The 18,361-nt window shown below is 37.0% G+C and overlaps 1 protein-coding gene across 7 annotated transcripts in view; it reads left to right on the top strand.

The window, feature by feature from the left end:
• Necab1 (N-terminal EF-hand calcium binding protein 1) overlaps window positions 1–18,361 on the top strand; it is a 272,176-nt gene that overhangs the window by 173,982 nt on the left and 79,833 nt on the right. For all 7 annotated transcript variants that reach the window (XM_087190575.1, XM_087190576.1, XM_087190573.1 and 4 more), the window contains one exon: window positions 4,475–4,572. In XM_087190575.1, coding sequence (XP_087046701.1) covers window positions 4,475–4,572 — 98 coding nt within the window. The remainder of the gene's footprint in view (window positions 1–4,474; window positions 4,573–18,361) is intronic.

Consider the following 18,361-nt stretch of genomic DNA (forward strand, 5'->3'; position numbering starts at 1 on the left):
AAACAGTTCATGGCAGGCAGGGGGCAGAAGGCAGAATGGCAGCAAGCAGCAAGTGACAACAGCAAATCTTTTTCTATCCCTTATATTTTATCCAGCCTGCTTACCCTTAAGGTGGATAGCACTCACACCCAGGGTAGGTTACCCTTAATCCTACCCAGAACTATGCCAAACCAGTCAGTGAACTAATTTAGTAATCACACATCCTTGATCCCAGCATCACATTCTCCAGATCCAGCTACCTCCAAAAATCCCCTTCTATGACTGCATGAGGCTTTGGAGGGACATCTAGATACAAGCCATAATAGTAGCTAAGTTGTCCAGGCTTGGCTTGAACTTGTACTCCTACTGCCTCAGCTTTCCAGAGTTCTGGGATTACAGCTGTGTGCCACCATGCCCAGCTCTGTTTACTTTTTGAAGTCTGTCACTTTTAACTGGTGAGGATTAGTTCTCATATGTAAGCCCATGGGACCCACATGAGCATTTCAGTATTAGGTCTTTTCTCCAGGAAGTTATTCTTCTTTTAGGGGGTGGGGTTTGAGACAGAGTTTCCCTTTATAGTTCAGGCTGGCCCTGAACTCACTATGTAGCCCAAGCTGACCTCGGACTCATGGAGATACTCCTTTGTCAGCCTCCCGAGTGCTGAGATTACAGGCGTTTACCACCACACCCAGCTCAGGAAGTGATTCTTATTACCCAAAAGCAGGAGTTATAGAGAACCAATCTTTGTCCCAAATCTTTATTTTTTGTAGTGCCATGACTTAAGGACAAAACATTTCCCCAGCTCACACTGACATCGTGGTTCAATAAGAAACATGAGTCTCAAGAATGAAACATTAGTTAAAGCTCAGCCACTTCCAAAGCCATCACTGACCTTCACTCCCTCCTTGCCACACTTTGGATGTATAGTACACTGCTGGAACTTCAGACACCTGCTCTCTTTTACCCTGTACCCTGGCCCGACTCAGGGTCCTCATCTTGTAATGAAATCACTCCTGGCAATTGGTGCTGCCTTTTTCTCTCTTGATGGTGTCACCAAGTCATCCACAGTACTTCCTGGGTAACTTATCAAATTATCCAATTTTAGGATGTCACATACCCCTTTTTAAAATAGTTCCATGGCTACTCATTGCCCATAACATCTCAGATTTAATTTGCACATCATAATCTCCTTGAAAAACTATAGGAAATGCTGATTCTTGAGTTTCAATCCAAAGATTCTAGTTTAGTAGATGAGGCTTTACCAGGGATTTTAATTTCCAGCAAGCACCCTAGAACAGTACTTCTCAAATTTCAATGTAACTACAAATCACCTGAGGGTCTTATTAAAATGCAGATTATAGTCTATGTGCCTGTTTTCCCAGCTACTCTGGAGGCTGAGGCAGGATGATCATTTGAACTCAGGAGTTCAAGATCAGCCTGGGCAACATAATGAGACCTCATCTCACTAAGTAAATAAATATCATGCAGATTGACTTAGCAGGTCTCAAGTGAGCCTGAGATGCTCTGTTCTAACAAGTTCCAACATGAAACTCTTACCTCTGGTCAAGAGGCCGCTCTTTTAATGGAGAGGCATGGAAGGAATCTCCAGATGATCAGAAACACTGACTTAAACTTGGGATGAAAGTTAGAGCCCTAGCAATGGATATTTCCAGCACATCAATCTTGCTGTCTCACCACTGAATTTTTATCACCCCATGCCCTTACTGCCTCCTAGCCTAAAACATCTGTCAGTCCTGCCTTTTATCTCCTAGTAATGTTGAAATACATGTATTCCAGCAAACTGACAGGTATCACCTGCTTCCATACCTTCTCTTTGATTACTTAGCAGGGTAAGTTTTATTCAGCTGTTAATGAGCCATTGTGAGTGTCTGCCCTATGAAGCCCTCTACAACTTACACAGGCAAACTTGAACATCCTTTGCCTTGTATTCAGGTAACATCTTAGACTTGCACTCCTGAATCATTGTTTTGAACAATGATTATGTGGATTGCAGTTGTCTGTTGTAATGTTTATCTCCCCCACCTAGCCTTGACTCCTTAAAGGTAGTGGCTCTGTCTTTTCATCTTTGTTTTCTAAACTCCTAGTATAGCAACTGGCACCTGAAAGGCTCTAAAAAAGAATATGTTGGGTCTTGGAAAGAGTAAATGAACACCAACCCTGATAAAGTGGAAGGGAATTATCTCCCTTTATCTATGTTTGATGTGTTTGACCCTTTCCTCCAACCTCCTTCTTCAAGTTCCCTGGAGCCCCACTTGGCTATGCTACATGGCACTTGTCCCTACATGTGATTTCCAAAGTCAAAATAAAACTTAAATTCTCTGCAGAGACCTCAGCTGACTGAGCCAAATATCTCAGCTTTGAAAAAATACTTGTTTTAAAGGGTAGCTTTACCCTTTGTTTTTTGCTTCTTATAAAATTTTTAGAACCAAATTCACTTTTGTTTTCCATTTATATATTTCTGTCTACTTACATTTAAAACTCCTATATGATACTCTTTGAGTCTGTGTATATATTAAAATTAAAATGTACTGACTTCTCTTGTTTTGTGCTTTACTTTTTTTGCTTCAACACAAAATGTACTCTATTCTGATATTTTTCATTATTTTTCATATTATGGATATTCTACAGCCACTTTAGCAGCATGCTGGTTCATGAAGAATGTTCTCCACAGGGATTTCATTTATCACAAATAATTGCAAGACAAGGTCAGACCTTTTGTCAACCCTATCAGAAATTCAGCATCAGAACCAAGAATTAAAACATTATTTTGAAGCAAGCATTTAAGGAGTATGTACTTATTTAACATTCAACTAATCTCTTCCTAAAAAAAAATCTTTATGACATTCACCATACATGCAAGGATTGAATAATCAAGAGTGGATTTTCCTTGTTGTCAAAAATATGTCACTTGTTTTTAACCTATGTGTGCACAGACTGTATTTTGACAACCATAATCTAGAATTTTATTTATTACTCACCTGTAGTTTTGTTGTTCTCAGAGAAGGCTTCGCATTAACTAGAAAATCAGTCAGTGACACATTCCACTTGTTATCACTATCGGTGTTAACAAATATTTCCATCTGGAGTATTGAATAGATTTATCAAGGCAGTTTTCATCAGACATGCTGTGATGGATCCCAGTGATCTCAAGTGGCTTGGCTGTATTTTTTATCATTTCAATTTCAATTTATAAATACTTATAGCACATTAGAAATAGTAATAAACTATTGTACATCCAAAGAAGAGTTCATAAGAATAAAGGCTACTGGATTTCTAGTACCTGAAAGTCCTAGGTTTTTTCAATACATGAATTTCTGTTAGGTTTAGCTCTTTCTCATTCTAGAAATGTACAGATCTCTCAAGGTAAATACTAGGTTTTACATTTCTCTCTGCTATGTTTCAACTTATAATTTTGGGATCAATCCAGTGTTCAATGCTTTTCATTTTAATCATAATATCCAATATGCCATCTGTCTCTCCTAACTGAACAGTGAGATAAACATGGCTTTTACTCTTTGAGAAACATTTTTGAAATTGTTTAAAAAAATAAATCACAATAGGAGCAGTTCTGTGGCCAGTGCTGTAGCAGGTGTCCTCATGGTTGGTGACATCACTTACTCTTAACCTGGAGAGAGCTTACTGTCCTTAAAGATTTCTCAGAAGAAGCAATAAAACATAACAACTTTTTTCTAAAACTACTATCCTAGTGAGACCTATAATAATATACTGTCAAGAATGATTTTTTAATTTAAACAGCCTTGTCAGTAGTCCTGGATTCATTTTTCTCTATTTTTGTAGGAAAGAACTTTGTTTCATGAATGATGTGAATGATGGTAACCCTCTAGAGTTTCGTTTCCTTTTCTGGAGGGGTGGGGGTGGGGTTCAGATGAATTCTTTTCTTTTAATTAATTTTATTGGTACAATTTAAATATACATAATGATCACATTCTTTGAAGGGAGTTTGTACCTTTACATGGTACATATATATATATATTTTTTTTAAAAAATTTTATTTATTTATTTATTTATTTTGGTGCCGGGGATCAAACTCAGGACCTTGCCCTTTCGAGGCAGGTGCGGTGCCACTGCGCTAAATCCCTGGCCCTGTACATGGTATATCTTGATTCCTCTTTTTCTCCCAGTTCCCTTCCTTCCCTTCAACCCCCTCTCCCTTATTTACAAAACCTTCATTTCCATTTTTTTCCTTCTTTTCCCATTTTTTCCCTTTTCCCTTCCTTTTCCCCCCACCCCCTTCACATTTTCCCTTTCCTTTTGAAGAGTTTCCTCCTGTTGCATATTATCCATTATACAGTTTTGGTCCTTGCCTTAGTACCATTTGAAAGCCTTCCAGTTTTCATTTATATCTGACATTTTATTTGTTTTACTCATTTATGAAATAAATTATCGGCTGATTTTTGCTTCTATGATTACCTACATCCAAAAGTGAATGTATTTCAATGTTTTCACTTTTCAGAGTATTTTTCCCAGCACTTGGGTGAATATGAGAATGTCCTGGCAGCCCTTGAAGACCTAAATCTCTCCATCCTGAAGGCCATGGGCAAAACAAAGAAAGTAAGGAAGTGGTGATGTTTACTTTCTATAAAACTCTTCTTTGAAAAATATGTTATTGAAAATTATACCTGTTTTAATGTATCTTGAAAATATGAATTCCTTTTATAAATGTACAATTATATACATTTTATAGTTTATTTTTCTTGATATTGAGTGAGCTATTTTATTCACTCATAGTATGATAAACACTATGGTCCAGAAACTGTACTTTGTGCTGATGAAGCAAAGATTCAAAAAACTGTTCAGGCAGCTGTTAGTCTGATGGGGACACAAGTGTGTAAATAAACAATTCCATTACAGTGTGACAGAAAGAAGTGGAAGGCAGGATACCTAACTCACACTGAAGGATTTAGACAGACGAGATCAGGTGCATTCAGGGTTGTATGGCTGAAGACCACACTGAAGGATTTAAAGAGAAAGCTGCATCATTTTATAGAAAAAATAAAGAATGTCTAGCCCTCTAGCTTTATAGAGTAGTCAGAGCTGGACAAAAGGGAAATAGGAGCAGCATATGCAAAGCTGAGCAAGGGAGGTACAGGAACTCAAGGAAACGAGAATGAAAAAGGGACTTGTGTACAGAAAACCAAAGGCTGTCATAATGTGAGAGGAAAGTGGAGCAGAGAGGAGCCACATCGTTCATAATGTTTTCTATAATAAGCAAAGCTACATATTTAAGCCTGCATCCTAAATGCAAATAAGCCAGCAAATACAATCTTTTAAAAAAGATTGTGTAACAATTATCTTGGGGATGAAGTGAGTATATAAGGGGAAAGTTCACTTTCTTTGCGTAATATGAGAGAGAGAGAGAGAGAGAGAGAGAGAGAGAGAGTTAGTTCTTGGGAATTGGAACAAGAGAGTGGGAATAAATATGCAACAGAACTTTGGAGAATAAAGTTTAGAAAGTCTCCCCAAATGTAAGGCAAAACAGAAAATCAAAGCATCATCCTAGAACATCCTATACCCAAATAACAAATTACAGAAAGAGAGAACAAAGAAAACAAAACTTAAAAAGGTAGAATCAGAATACATTTTCTGTAGATTTCTTTAGGAGAATTTGGAAACTTCACAGTAACCTTGTGCCTTGGGAATGTATCTCAGGAAATTGTCATTTTTAAAATCTCTGTTTGATATAGCTGGCTTCTTCTTATTCTTTAAGTGTCATCTTAAATAACATGGTCTCAGAAAGATCTTCACTGATTACATATCTAAAGTCATCTCCATTGGAGTATCTCATTTGTTCCATGCTAATAATTATCAGAATAAGTAAATATATATTTTTTTCTTTATTTTTTGTCTGTAGGGAGCTAGAAGAACCTGTGTAGGTTTTTTTCTTATGCTTACCCTGAGTGTAGCACAGGACCTGACAATTAAAATGCACTCAAAAAATGGAGTGATGTATTAAATAAATTTATTAATTAAATGAATATTCATACAGCTCCAAAAGCTTTGCTCCTAAAGAAAATTAACTCCTGAGTTTATTGAAATTTTTTTCAGATTTCTTTTAATAAGCAGAAAAGGCAGGCATATAATCTTTCTTGTTTTCTTACAAATGTACTATAAAAATACATTGTTTTTCCCCATATTGATACAGTAAGGCTTTGTAGAGCTTAGATTGAGGCCAACCTGTCATTTTGATCTCCTTAAGTTACAAAATCTATCTTGACATTGACCCATAAAAATGAATTTGATTCATATGATCATACTGGTTAATCAAAGAAAACATACATCTTTGAATTTTTAAAACATGGGGGGAAAAAAGAAACGAACTGGTGGAAATAAAATTAGAAACAGTCCCTTGGTGTGACCACTCAAAAATGAGTGAAATGCAGTATTTTTGACATTTTTCAAGCTGCTGTTGAACTGATATGTTCCCCATACTGTCTAGCACAATGAAGCCCTCTGAGTGAGACAGCCAGCATTTCTATTCAAGAATCTTGGTATATTTTTACTCGGATGAAAAGTTCCATCTCAGTAGGAAAGGCTGATTATTCCAGGCTTTTATGAAAAATGAAATACAAGCCATTTGTGGTCTATCTTGACTGGCAGTACATCTGTTTGCTGTGTCAGAGAATAGATAAAATGGGTTCTAGCTGCTTGACTTAAACCCCAGGAGGTGACTCAGGACAGATAGAGCATGTCATCATTATTTCATTTCTCCTCCTTCTTAATCTTAGCCTTTCAACAGATCCTCAAGGGCTACATCGATTATTTTACTTGCTTATTTTTCTGAAACAAAACATTGAATGTCAAATTCCAAATGGTCATTGGAAGGCACCAAAGGAAACTAAAATCAAAACACACACACACACACACACACACACACACACACACACACACAAAACTAGGTTTGTCAAACAGTTTTTCTTCTTTCTGTAGAGTGGATGATAAGTTAACTCACATCATCAGTATGTGATATGATTGTAACTCAAAGCAAATTTGAAATTCTAATGCTAAGGCTGAGATTCCTTAGGTGATATTATAACAGGGACTTAGAGGCTGGGCCTCAGATGCCTAAGTGCTAAGTAAACCGTGGCATCTTTTTTTCACTGTATCTGTTGCTTTTATTACCTTAGCTACAGGTCAGATCCCTACTCAGCTCTGCAAGCAGGCACCGTTCATGCCTTCAGGAGTGTCTGGCTACACACTGGCAACACAGGGGTCATCGGTCCTAACTTGACCTCACCTACCTCATCCCACCCTTCAAGACTAAGGACACCAAGATAAGATATTTTCCAGATTTGTAGGAATATTCAGTTGTCAGTTTTTAAACATCCCATTGTGTTCTTAATTATTTAGGGTTTCATGGTCACCTTATTAATGTAGCTGTAGAAAATTTCCAAAATATAAGTGTGTGTTTATGTCTGTGTGTGTGTGTGTAGCTTTCTTCTAAAACTTATTTGTTCTACAAGCACATCTTAACAATATGTCTTCCGTGATACTGAGGAAAAAAATAAATGATTCCGAGCACAGCTGAGCCTTCGTCACTCTTGTTTCTTATATCCGTGCTTCTCTCTCTGACATCTCTAAACTCCTTCACCTCAACCTCTGCATCTCTTCTCTATCCCTAGTTGCTTGTATTTAGCATCCAGGCTGCCTTAGGCTTCATATTCTTTTCACATTTAAAGAAAGATTACAGTCTTTTTAAGACTTACAATGGAAAAGAAGAAGAATTACTAATAGGTTTCTTCATCTCGAGATGGGGAAAAGGTTATTAATTACTATGTTCTATGCAGGGTTTATCAAGAAAAGACCCTTCTTTCAGGCAGCATATCAGAACTGAAATGATATCATATGTAGCATTGAAAAATAACCTCTTAGATTACATTAAATAAGAATAGTAATTCTTTATTATAGTTTCATTGTAATCCTTTAAGTGTGGATTAAAAGTAAAATGAAAAAATTATTTTTGGGCTTCAGAATAATCATTTTCCAAAAAGCTTGGCATCTCCTTTATTCCCTGAAATGATCTCTCTTTTATGTAAGAGTGTTTAGGGAAGAAGTAGAGACCAGGAACGGGAAGGAGGGGAGAAGCATCATTAGGATTCATCTTTGGCCTGATAGGAGAGAAGAAACCTAAAACTCTTTCTTGGCATCTTGGCCTGACTTCGTTGTCTAGCACCTGGTAAAGGGGAACCCCAGTTCCTTGCAAAGATCACTCAATTAAATTCTGAGGGACATGGTCCTCTCGGAGGGGAGCCATGCTCTGCTGAAAGTCTCTACAGGGCCTGCTGACTCAGAGAATAAGAATGAGGGGACAAGAAACCCACCCCTCTGGCTGGTCAGGGAGAGGGCAAAACCCAGATGAGCAAGCTAGCCCTTCCAGCTCACCTGGGCAAGACTTTGGGATAATTCAAAGGCAAGAAGAGGCCTAGCTAGGATGGCTGTCCTAGGAGGACAGACACTAGAAGCTCATGTTGGAGTTTGAACAGGCTCAGGACTTGGGCTGGCCCTCACCCGGCAATGGTGTCGTTGGTTCTTTGTAGCCATTGCTGCAGCCCCACAGCACTGTACAACCCGCTGATTTTCCTGAGCCAAGTTACCACACAAAGCCTATGCCTCTCTTTCCTGCCAGTTTAGGGTTTGAGTGGCTATGAAGAAAAAGGGGATGAGGAGTATCAGTGAATGCCAACTAGCATTGTATAATGCCTTGGAGGTCTCAATGTACTTTAATGTACATGATTGTATTTACTCTTTATAACATCTTAGTGAGGAATTTAGATAATCAGCAATATTCTCATTTCAAAAAGGAAGAGACTAAGTCATAAAATGGGTAGTTGATTTATTGAGATCATAAAGAGAGAGATCTAAATCAAGTAATTCTCATTTTAAAATGTTTAATTTAAAATTTTTGTGATTCCATATTGAACATATTACAAATACAGCATTCCAAGTTATAATCATGACACACAAAAATTTTTCTGGTTTTAGGTATCTTTGATGTACTTGTGTGTGTGTGTGTGTGTGTGAGAGAGAGAGAGAGAGAGAGAGGGAAAGAGAGAGAGGGAGAGGGAGAAGGAGGGAGGGAGAGAGAGAGGGAAAGAGAGAGAGGGAGAGGGAGAGGGAGAGGGAGAGGGAGGGAGGGAGGGAGGGAGAGAGAGAGAACTAAGGGCCTCAAGGATGCTAGTCAAGCAAGCCAAGCATCCTACCACTGAAATTATACCCCCAGCCCCACCTTGGCTTTGAGACAGTTGAACTTCTCAGAGTTCAGCGATGGATCAGCAAAGATGGAGAATTCCAGCCTTTGCATTAGAATTATTTTCAAGGTTTTTTTAGGCAGATAAAGTAGATGCCCAGAGCTCAGTGGAAGACCATGTGAAGACCATGTGAAAGGAATTGTGGATCAGAGCAGATGATAATTAAGTGCTGACATGATCATTAAATTTTGAAATCAAAAGATGAAAGTGCATAAGAAAGTTCTAGGCAGGAAAATTCATATAGTATTTCATACATAGTTTGTTGTCATCTGAGAAATAGATGAAATTCTAGTTAGAAAATAAGGGATATTAATATGCCATGTCAAGCAAGGAATATTTAACTTTCTACTTACTAGAAAAGTGAAATATATTTCTCCAACAAAGCTAATGTATTTCAGAGCAATAAACAAAAATATTGGTTGCCTTCTGAGCTCTGGATAGGATCCCAAAGCATCCAAACAGGAGTCTATTTAATTTTAATTTTTTTGCATCAATAGCCAATTATTCTAGAACTATTTCTTGAATAAACTATCCTTTGTCCATTCACTTAAAATGCCATGATTACCATTTTCTGAATATTTATTTATTTTTATTTTTTTTATATTAAATTCTTTTATTGATACATTGTAGGTATACAACACAATTACATTTCTCATTGGGAACTGTACCTTTACATAATGCATCTTGGTTCTTATTTTTTCCCCATTCCTAGCCCTCCATTCACGCCCTCCACCCTTCCCTATTTACAAAGACTTTATTTCCATTTTTTCCATTTCTCATCATTTTTCCTTTCCCTTCTTTCCTTTCTCCTGCCCCTCCCACTACCCCTACCCCTTTGGACCTTTTCTTCCTATTTTACATTATCAATTATTCATTCTAATCATTGGTACATTTTAGGTATAAATATAATGACATTCATCATTGGAAATTTGCACCTTTACATAGTCTCTCTTGGTTCTTATTTTTCACCCTTGCCCAGCCCTCCCTTCAACCCCTCCATTCCTCCCTATTTACAAAGGTTTTGTTCCTATTTTTCCATTTTCTCATATTAATCCCATTCCTTTCTATCCTTTCCCCTAGCCCTCCCACTTCCTTCCCCTTTGCCCCTTTTCTTCCTATTTCACATTATATTATACATTTCTGAATATTTATAATAAATACTAGTTTTATGTCAAGGTTCACTATTTTGTCCCACTGACAAAACAATATCTTCCTGTATCATTGGCACATCATTTGAATTCTTGAATGCTTAGGTATATAAAATGTGAAAGAGTAAGTCTCCTCACCATTCTTCTTTCAATTTTTTTCCTTTTGTCTGGCCATTTTTCCATAAGTTTTAAAATTATTTTTTTCTTATCCTATGGAAAATTTCATTAAAAATTTTATTGGGTTTTCATTAAATTTTTCAAGTAATTTTGAGAAAATTGTAATCTTAGCACTATTACCTCTTTCTTTGCATGTGGGTCCATATTTCTCCATTTATTCAAATTTCCTTTTATATCTCATTTTAAATTTTTACAATACTTCATAGAAGTTCAAAACACTTCTTGTTATATCAGTGCATAGATATTTTATATTTTAGTTGCACTTATGAATGATCTCTTTCTCTAGCTTAATATTGGAGGGATATTGAAGAATGACTGATTTTTGTACACATATTTGTTCCATCTGTGATATGCCATGTGTCTTCCTTTGCTGATATCCCAGGTTTGAGCACTCAGATTTGTTTTTTTGTTTGTTTGTTTTGTTTTGGTACGGGGGATCAAACTCGGGACCTTGCACTTGCAAGGCAGGCACTGGAACCACTGAGCTAAATCCCCAGCCCTGAGCACTGAGATTTTAAAAACCAGCCACCTCATCTGTCTCCCAGAGAAACCTATCAATCTATACAGACTTTAGCCTCCCGATTGATTGTCACCATTTTTCTGATTTGAACTCTGAAGCTATGCTATATGTCTGCTGTGTTCTGTAAGGTTTCAAATTCTACTTCAGTGCCACAGGCAGCAATAAATTGTGACTCTGCACTTTAAAGTATTATATCTTAGGGCCGGGGATTTAGCTCAGTGGTTCTGCTGCCTACCTTGCAAGTACAAGGACCCGAGTTCTATCCCTGGTACAAAAAACAAAAGTATTATATCTTAGAGGAATAAGATCAATTACACGATACCAAATATAGCTTTTAAGTCACAAAATACTATAAATGTAAACTTGTAAAACATTACTAAATTTTTATATATTGTTATCCAAAGAGAAAAGACACAGAAACAATATAACAGTGAACAAATAATGTATTAAGTTAATTGCCAATTCATTGAAAGGTAATAAATAGACTTGATGTTCCAAAAGGAAGAGATCAGTGTTAACTGAACAGTCAGGTGAAGCTCAAACGAGTCTCAAAGAATAAATGAAATATAATAAAAAAAAAGATAAAAGCCCCTGCAGATAATGAGCTTTCATTGACATTCTAAAGAACCAATTTTGGAACCTGGTTGTTCTAGAAAATGGTTTCGGGTCCAGAAGAGCTGTGGTTATGGATAAATAGGGTCAGATCATTGTGCGTTGCAGCCTGCAGCATTTCACCCGAGTTAGGGTTTCTCCAGTGAGTGCATAAAAACCAACCAGTGATCTTGCAAATAATCTTTACTTGACATGATTTAAAATAACAGTGAACTGGGGATGTAACTCAATGGTAGAGCATTTGGCTAACAACAAATTCCTAGCCTTATAATTAGAACCTCCAAGTAAATCTGTGATATACCCCTAAACCACAAGGTTCCCCATTGACAGTCACTTTTTTATGATTACTGTGTATTTCAGACAATTCTCCCAATACCCTCAACCCCACTCCTCTCTCCCACACCCTAAACAGAACTAAGATATATAGAGAAATTATTCTTGTTCCATGTCATTTACCTATGACTTTGAATAGCTGTTTATTTCTTTCCTGGAAATCTTCTTTTTTTTCTTTCCTGGAAATCTTTCTAAATTATCTTTCTTAAATCATTACCTAGAGCACTTACATTATTAATAGAAAATGAAAGTTAATTTTCGGCTTAATGAGGTAATGAGTACAGAATGCACTGTTTAAGTCAAACAGAAAAGCTGGTTTACTTCACCTGAGGATATAGTTCGGAACTAGAGTTGCTTGAATGAACTTATGGCCCCATTTCTAAAGAACTGATCTTTGAAGTGTTAAAAGCTAGATTCGGGGGAGAGAAGTTAATATAAACTTTCACGAAGGATACACAACACAGCATGTCATTCCTTCTGTCATGAGAATCCAACTTGATATGACTCATTTCTTTTGTTTGAAGTGGAAAAGTGCAGGGAGAGAGATTAAAAATTGGTCTCTGTTGTATTTCTCAGATCTGACAAGCATCAATTATTATCTTGTTGAAGTTGTTCTTTCCTTCTGGTTTGCCACTGCAATTAAAATAATACTAAATATTGTTGGAGGATTAAATAGTTTTCCCAAAGTCATTATTTTGAAAATACATTCAAAAAGAAAATGAATGTATGCAAAACTTTCTTACAGGTGAGGCTCCAAGAGAGCTCCTCCTCTGTGTTATAGCCCCTTTGAAATGATTCGTTCCGTGACCTTCAACTGTGTAGTAACACAAGGGATGTAGCTCTAGGAGCCTTGAGGTTTATTAAATGACCTGGGATCTCAGGGAATCTCTCTTAGAATTTCTGTAGACTTGAACAAACTTCCCTTTGAATCTTTGATTCACATTTTATTCGTTTTTCACCAAATGTCCTACAAGTGATCTGGTTCTGAATGTATGAGAAAGTGTTTTCATTAATTGTGCATGGAGATATCAGAATACTAATACATATGATACTTTGTGGAATTAAAATACCCTGAAAAGCTTTTCGTTTTTCTTGTAAAACCATCATCATCATCATCATCATCATCATCATCATCATCATCATAATACTAATATAGCTAGTATTTATTGGGGCATTACCACTTACTAAGCACAATGCTAAACATTTTTATTTTGGTATCATATTTTATCAAATCTGTTATTAGGTTCTGTAATTATCTCTGTAAGTATATGGATAAATAAGCAGAGTAGTGCAAGACTGTCTGCAACACAAAACTTTAAACAATAGGAATGGTTTAAACCATTTGCAGCAAAAATTGGAACAAGGAAAGTATCATTTTGTCAAACTAATCTAGAGTGTTATAGTGAAGTAGATAATATTTCAACTCAGTTTCTATGGGCAAAGAATGCTGGGACACAGTGTGAATGGAAGTCACCTTAAGGAAAAGAAGTAACAGAAACATTGTGCAAGATACACAATGCTTTTCATGGAAACTTGTGGACTACAGTGTGTTTAAAGCATGCAGTAGAGAAGGGAAGGTAAATAAAATGGTTAAGATGTGACATATATATATATACTAATTTCCCAAAATGAGTAATTATTATGGATCACAAACATATACTAATAAGAAAAAAACTAAAAAATATGAATAAAACATGCAGTAATTTGGAATACATGTGGGCATTTATGCTAAAAGGCAAATTGGACAGATATTTAGAGTTTAATCATTAAGCAGTAGAGGGACACTGAAAGTTTTTAAACAAAAGAAATAGAATTGGTGACACAATGGTCAATTAGGAAAACTTTTACATATCTTATATATACTTCTTTGTTCTGCGACTGTTGCATCTAATATGATGATAATGTTTACCTCAATCATAATGTCAAACTCTTTTCTTTGAAAGTTATCATTCATAGTTTCCATTCTGTATATATTTGAGCATGTTATTCAAAGTATTTTTATGAATTCTGAAGTTATTTTTACTATTCTCAACAATATTTATTCCTAAGAAGAAAAATATCATAGAACTATGATTTCTTCTCAGTTTTAAAAAAGTCATTTTTGATCAAATTCTTTTTTTGGTCATTAATAGCCACAGAATGAATTAAGAAAGACAAACCCAAGGTTGCTAGCATGAAGTGTTTTTCTGTTCAAATATATTTTTACATGATACAAACATAGTGGATAAAGTATAATAACTTTTGGCTTACAACAACAAAAATAGCAGTTATACAAAATTTTCAGAAAATATTTGTGAGAGGATTATTCATTGTTTTCTCAGGAACATCAAAACTGCAGCTTATGACTCTTCATCACATGGTCATACAGTTTTTCTGCTTTACTCTGAGTCTCAGTATTTTGATGAAATGAAATCGAGATGATTGAGGTGTTAACTCACAGGTGCTATCTCTGTTGTGAGAAGGAAATGTATTACCTGATGGTTCAGTCAAATATGAGTAATAATAACTATCCAATTATATTAACATTTGATATATCATGATTTCCATCTTTTTAAAGAACATTGAATCACTGAGTATTGCATTTACCATGTTTTCTTTGTAATGTATATAATATTAAAATGGTATAATAATAGTATGGAAAAATTTTAAAGGAAAAAGAAATGACCCATATGACTACCATCCAAATAAAAGGACCATTTTCATGTTTGTATCTCCCTCAGATCCTTGTCACCTTCTGCCCTTTCTTTATACCCTATGTGTGAATCAATCACTCGGTCCTAATGACTGCATCTTTTAATATTGCTCCCATCACCCTCTTCCCTCCCAAGGGCCATGTTAGGTAGCTCACCCCGCCCCAACCTTTCACTGGGATTCCTCATCACAGACAGTAATTCATTATTTCACGACAAGCCATACTTCCACTCCTGTAGGATGAGAAATGTTTTCAGAAAATAAGACTGACCTTTATTTGCCTAAAATCTTGCACTGATTCCCCACTGCCCTCAGAAAGAAGTCCAGAGTCTTTGCTCAGCATACCAAAGGCTCACCAAAATCTGATTTCACCCTTAGTATCTGATACCCTTGCTATCTCTCTATTTCCACCTCCTGTCCATTCTTCCCACATGACTTTAATCAGCCAAACTCAGCCACTTACAATTCCCTGAGTTCCCAGTAGACTCTCTCTCCCAAGTGGACCTTGTCATATAGTGGTCCTTCATTGCAAAAGACCCTCCTCTGCCCTCCCCAGCTCCTTCTTAAGGCCTCCTGTTATTCACTTGCTCTGCATCTGGCTGGTCCTGAAATATTCCAGGTGATACTACAGAACTTAGTTCTTCACTTCTCCTGGGAAACTTTTCTTGATCCTCCAATGTTCTTTGCTCTCAAAGCACCTCATGCATATCCCCATCATAGCTCCTTTCACTTTTTGCCTATCACCTCACCTGTCTTAAAGTGTGCTACAATTTGGGTCTGGAATGTCCCCAGAGGCTCATGTGTTAGCAGGGTAATGCAAGACTGCCTGCAACACAAAGCTTTAAACAGAGATGATAGGAATGGTTTAAACCATTTGCAGCAAGAATAGAAATTAGGAAAGCATCATTTTGTCAAACTAATCTAGAGTGTTATCATGGAGTAGATACTATTTCTGCTTGGAGTAATATTTCTATTTGGAGTAGGAATCTCCACTTGGAGACCATATTTCTACATGGAGTAGATATTTCTAGGTTGGTTGCAGCCTGTGGTACCTTTGGGAGGTTATAGAACCTTTAAAAGATGAGGCCTAGTGAGAGATCTTTAGATCAATAGGGAAGTACCCTTGAAGGGAATAGTAGAACACTAGCCCCTTCCTCTTCTCTTTTGCCTCCTGGGGTAAGTAATTTTGCTCAGCAACATGCTCTTACCATGATGTGCTGCTGTCTTGGAAGAAGCCTAGAAGCAATGGACCTAGTACTCACTTCAGCAGCACACACAGTAAAATTGGGGCAATGAGTCTACCCGACCACAGACTGAAACCTCTAAAACTATGAGCCAAGATTAACCTTTTTCTCTATATAAATTGACTCTCTGAGGTATTTCTTACAGTGTCAGAAAGCTGTGTTTGTTAACAAAGTGTCACATCCCATCATGTCACCAACAATTACCACTAGGATGAGTTAAGGCACTAAGGCATATTTTAAAATATATATTGGGTCCCTGGAGAACAGAGGATATTATGCAGGTCACTGCTCATCATGAGCCAACTGGAAGGAAAGAGGGGATCAATGAACACCACCCACTTCTGCATAGTTTGGGGAGCCAAATAGATGTCTACTTCAAGGAGCCAAGGAGAAAGTAAAGAGGGAACAGGTTCACAGAATTTCTACTGAAAACTGTTTCAAATTTTTGGAATAACTGCTTGTCAAGAGCAAGAGCCAAGAATGATACTTCATGCCTGTAATCCCAGCACTCTGAGAGGCTGAGCAGGAGAATTTAAGTTCAAGCTTAGCCTGTACAACTTATCAAAACCTTGCCTCTAACAAAATATTTTTTAATATTTTAGGATGGGCATGTAGTCAAATGCAAAAGCCCATGGTTCAATCCCTGGTACCAAAAAGAAAAAAAAGACCAATGAAGCACTGTCTTTCAACTCACCACTCATGGGGTAGAGAGTGTCTTTCTCCAGCCACTGTGGATCCCACTGGTGCTAGAGGCAATCAGGGCCCCTTCAGGAAGCCAGATGAATTTTGTGCCTATCTGAGGAGGTCTGGAAAAGAGAAAGGAGTCATCAGTTTTTAATTAATTTTATTGGTATATTTTAGGTATACAATGTAAAGACATTCATCATTGGAAATTTGCACTTTTCCATAATCCTGCTTCATCCTTATTTTTTCCCCATTCCCCTGCCCTCCCTTCAACCACTCCATCCCTCCCTATTTACAGAGATTTTGTTTCCATTTTTTCATTTTCTCATATTAATTCCATTCTCTTCCTTCCTTTCCCCTACCTCTCCCACTTCCCCTTCCTCTTTGCCCCTTTTCTTCCTATTTCACATTTTCTATTATACCATTTAGTCCTTATTTACACTTTCAGTTTCTCACACTAGAGAAGCTATTCGGTATTTACACATGTATGTCTTAGTTATTTCGCTTAAGAGTATGGCCTCAATGTGCATCCATTTAACTATAAATGTCTCTAATTTCTCCTTCTTTATGGCTGAGTAGTACTCCATTTTACTAAAAAACCACCTTTTCTTTTATCCAGTCTCCAGTTGATGGGCAATTGGGGTGCTTCCAAGTTTTAGCTATCATGAATTTTGCTGATGTGAACACGGGCGCACATATATCACTGTGGTATAATTCTTTTAATTCTTTGGGGAAGATATCCAGCAGGGGAATACCTAGGTCAAATGGGACTTCCAGTCCTAGTTCTTTGAGGTATCTCCATACTGCTTTCCACAGTGGTTGCCACAGTCTACACTGTCAGCAGCAGTGGAGCAGGGTTCCTCTTTGCCCACAGCCCCACCAGCATTTGTTATTGGTTGATATCAAGACAGCAGCCATTCTTTCTGGAGTGAGGTGGAATCTCAGCATTGTTTTCATTTGCATCTCTCAAATGACCAGTGATGTTGAACATTTTTTCATATGTTTATTTGCTATTTCTACTTCTTTGTCTGAGAAATGTCTGTTCATTTCACAGGACCATTTTTCGATTGGATCTTTAAATTTGGGAGATCTGATTTTTTTTTAAGTACTTTATAGACTCTAGATAGTAGACCTTTGTCTGAGAAACAGCAGGTAAAAATTTCTTCCCACATTGTGAGTTGGCTCTTCACACTGCTGTTGGTTTCTCTTGCTGTGCAGAAGCTTTTTAATAAGAAGAGATCCCACTTGTTGATTATTTATGTTAGTTCAAGGGCAACTGAGGTTTTGTTCATAAAAGCTTTTCCTACACCAATGTCTTCAAGAGTTCTACCTAACCTCTGTCAGAGTCGGTTCAGCATTTTTGTTGTAATATTTAGAGCTTTAATCCACTTGGATTTTAGTTTAGTGCATGGTGAGAGACGTAGGTCTAGTTTTACTCTTTGGCAAGTTGAAACTCAGTTTTTCCAGCACTGTTTATTAAAGAGGCTATCTTTCCTCCAGTGAGGGTGTTTGGCTCCTTTGTCGAAGAAGAGGTGGCTCAGTGTATCTGGAGTTGATTCTCCATCTTCTAATCTGTTCTACTGATCCTCAGGTGTATTTCTTTGCCAGTACCATGCTGTTTTTATCACAGTAGCTTTGTAGTAGAGTTTCAAGTTGGGGGTTGTGATATCCCCTGCCATGTCTCTG

The sequence above is a fragment of the Heterocephalus glaber genome, unplaced genomic scaffold, assembly GCF_053883595.1.
Source record: "Heterocephalus glaber isolate CG9 unplaced genomic scaffold, H.glaber_assembly_v1.0 deba00001553, whole genome shotgun sequence".
Taxonomy (NCBI): Eukaryota; Metazoa; Chordata; class Mammalia; order Rodentia; family Bathyergidae; genus Heterocephalus; species Heterocephalus glaber.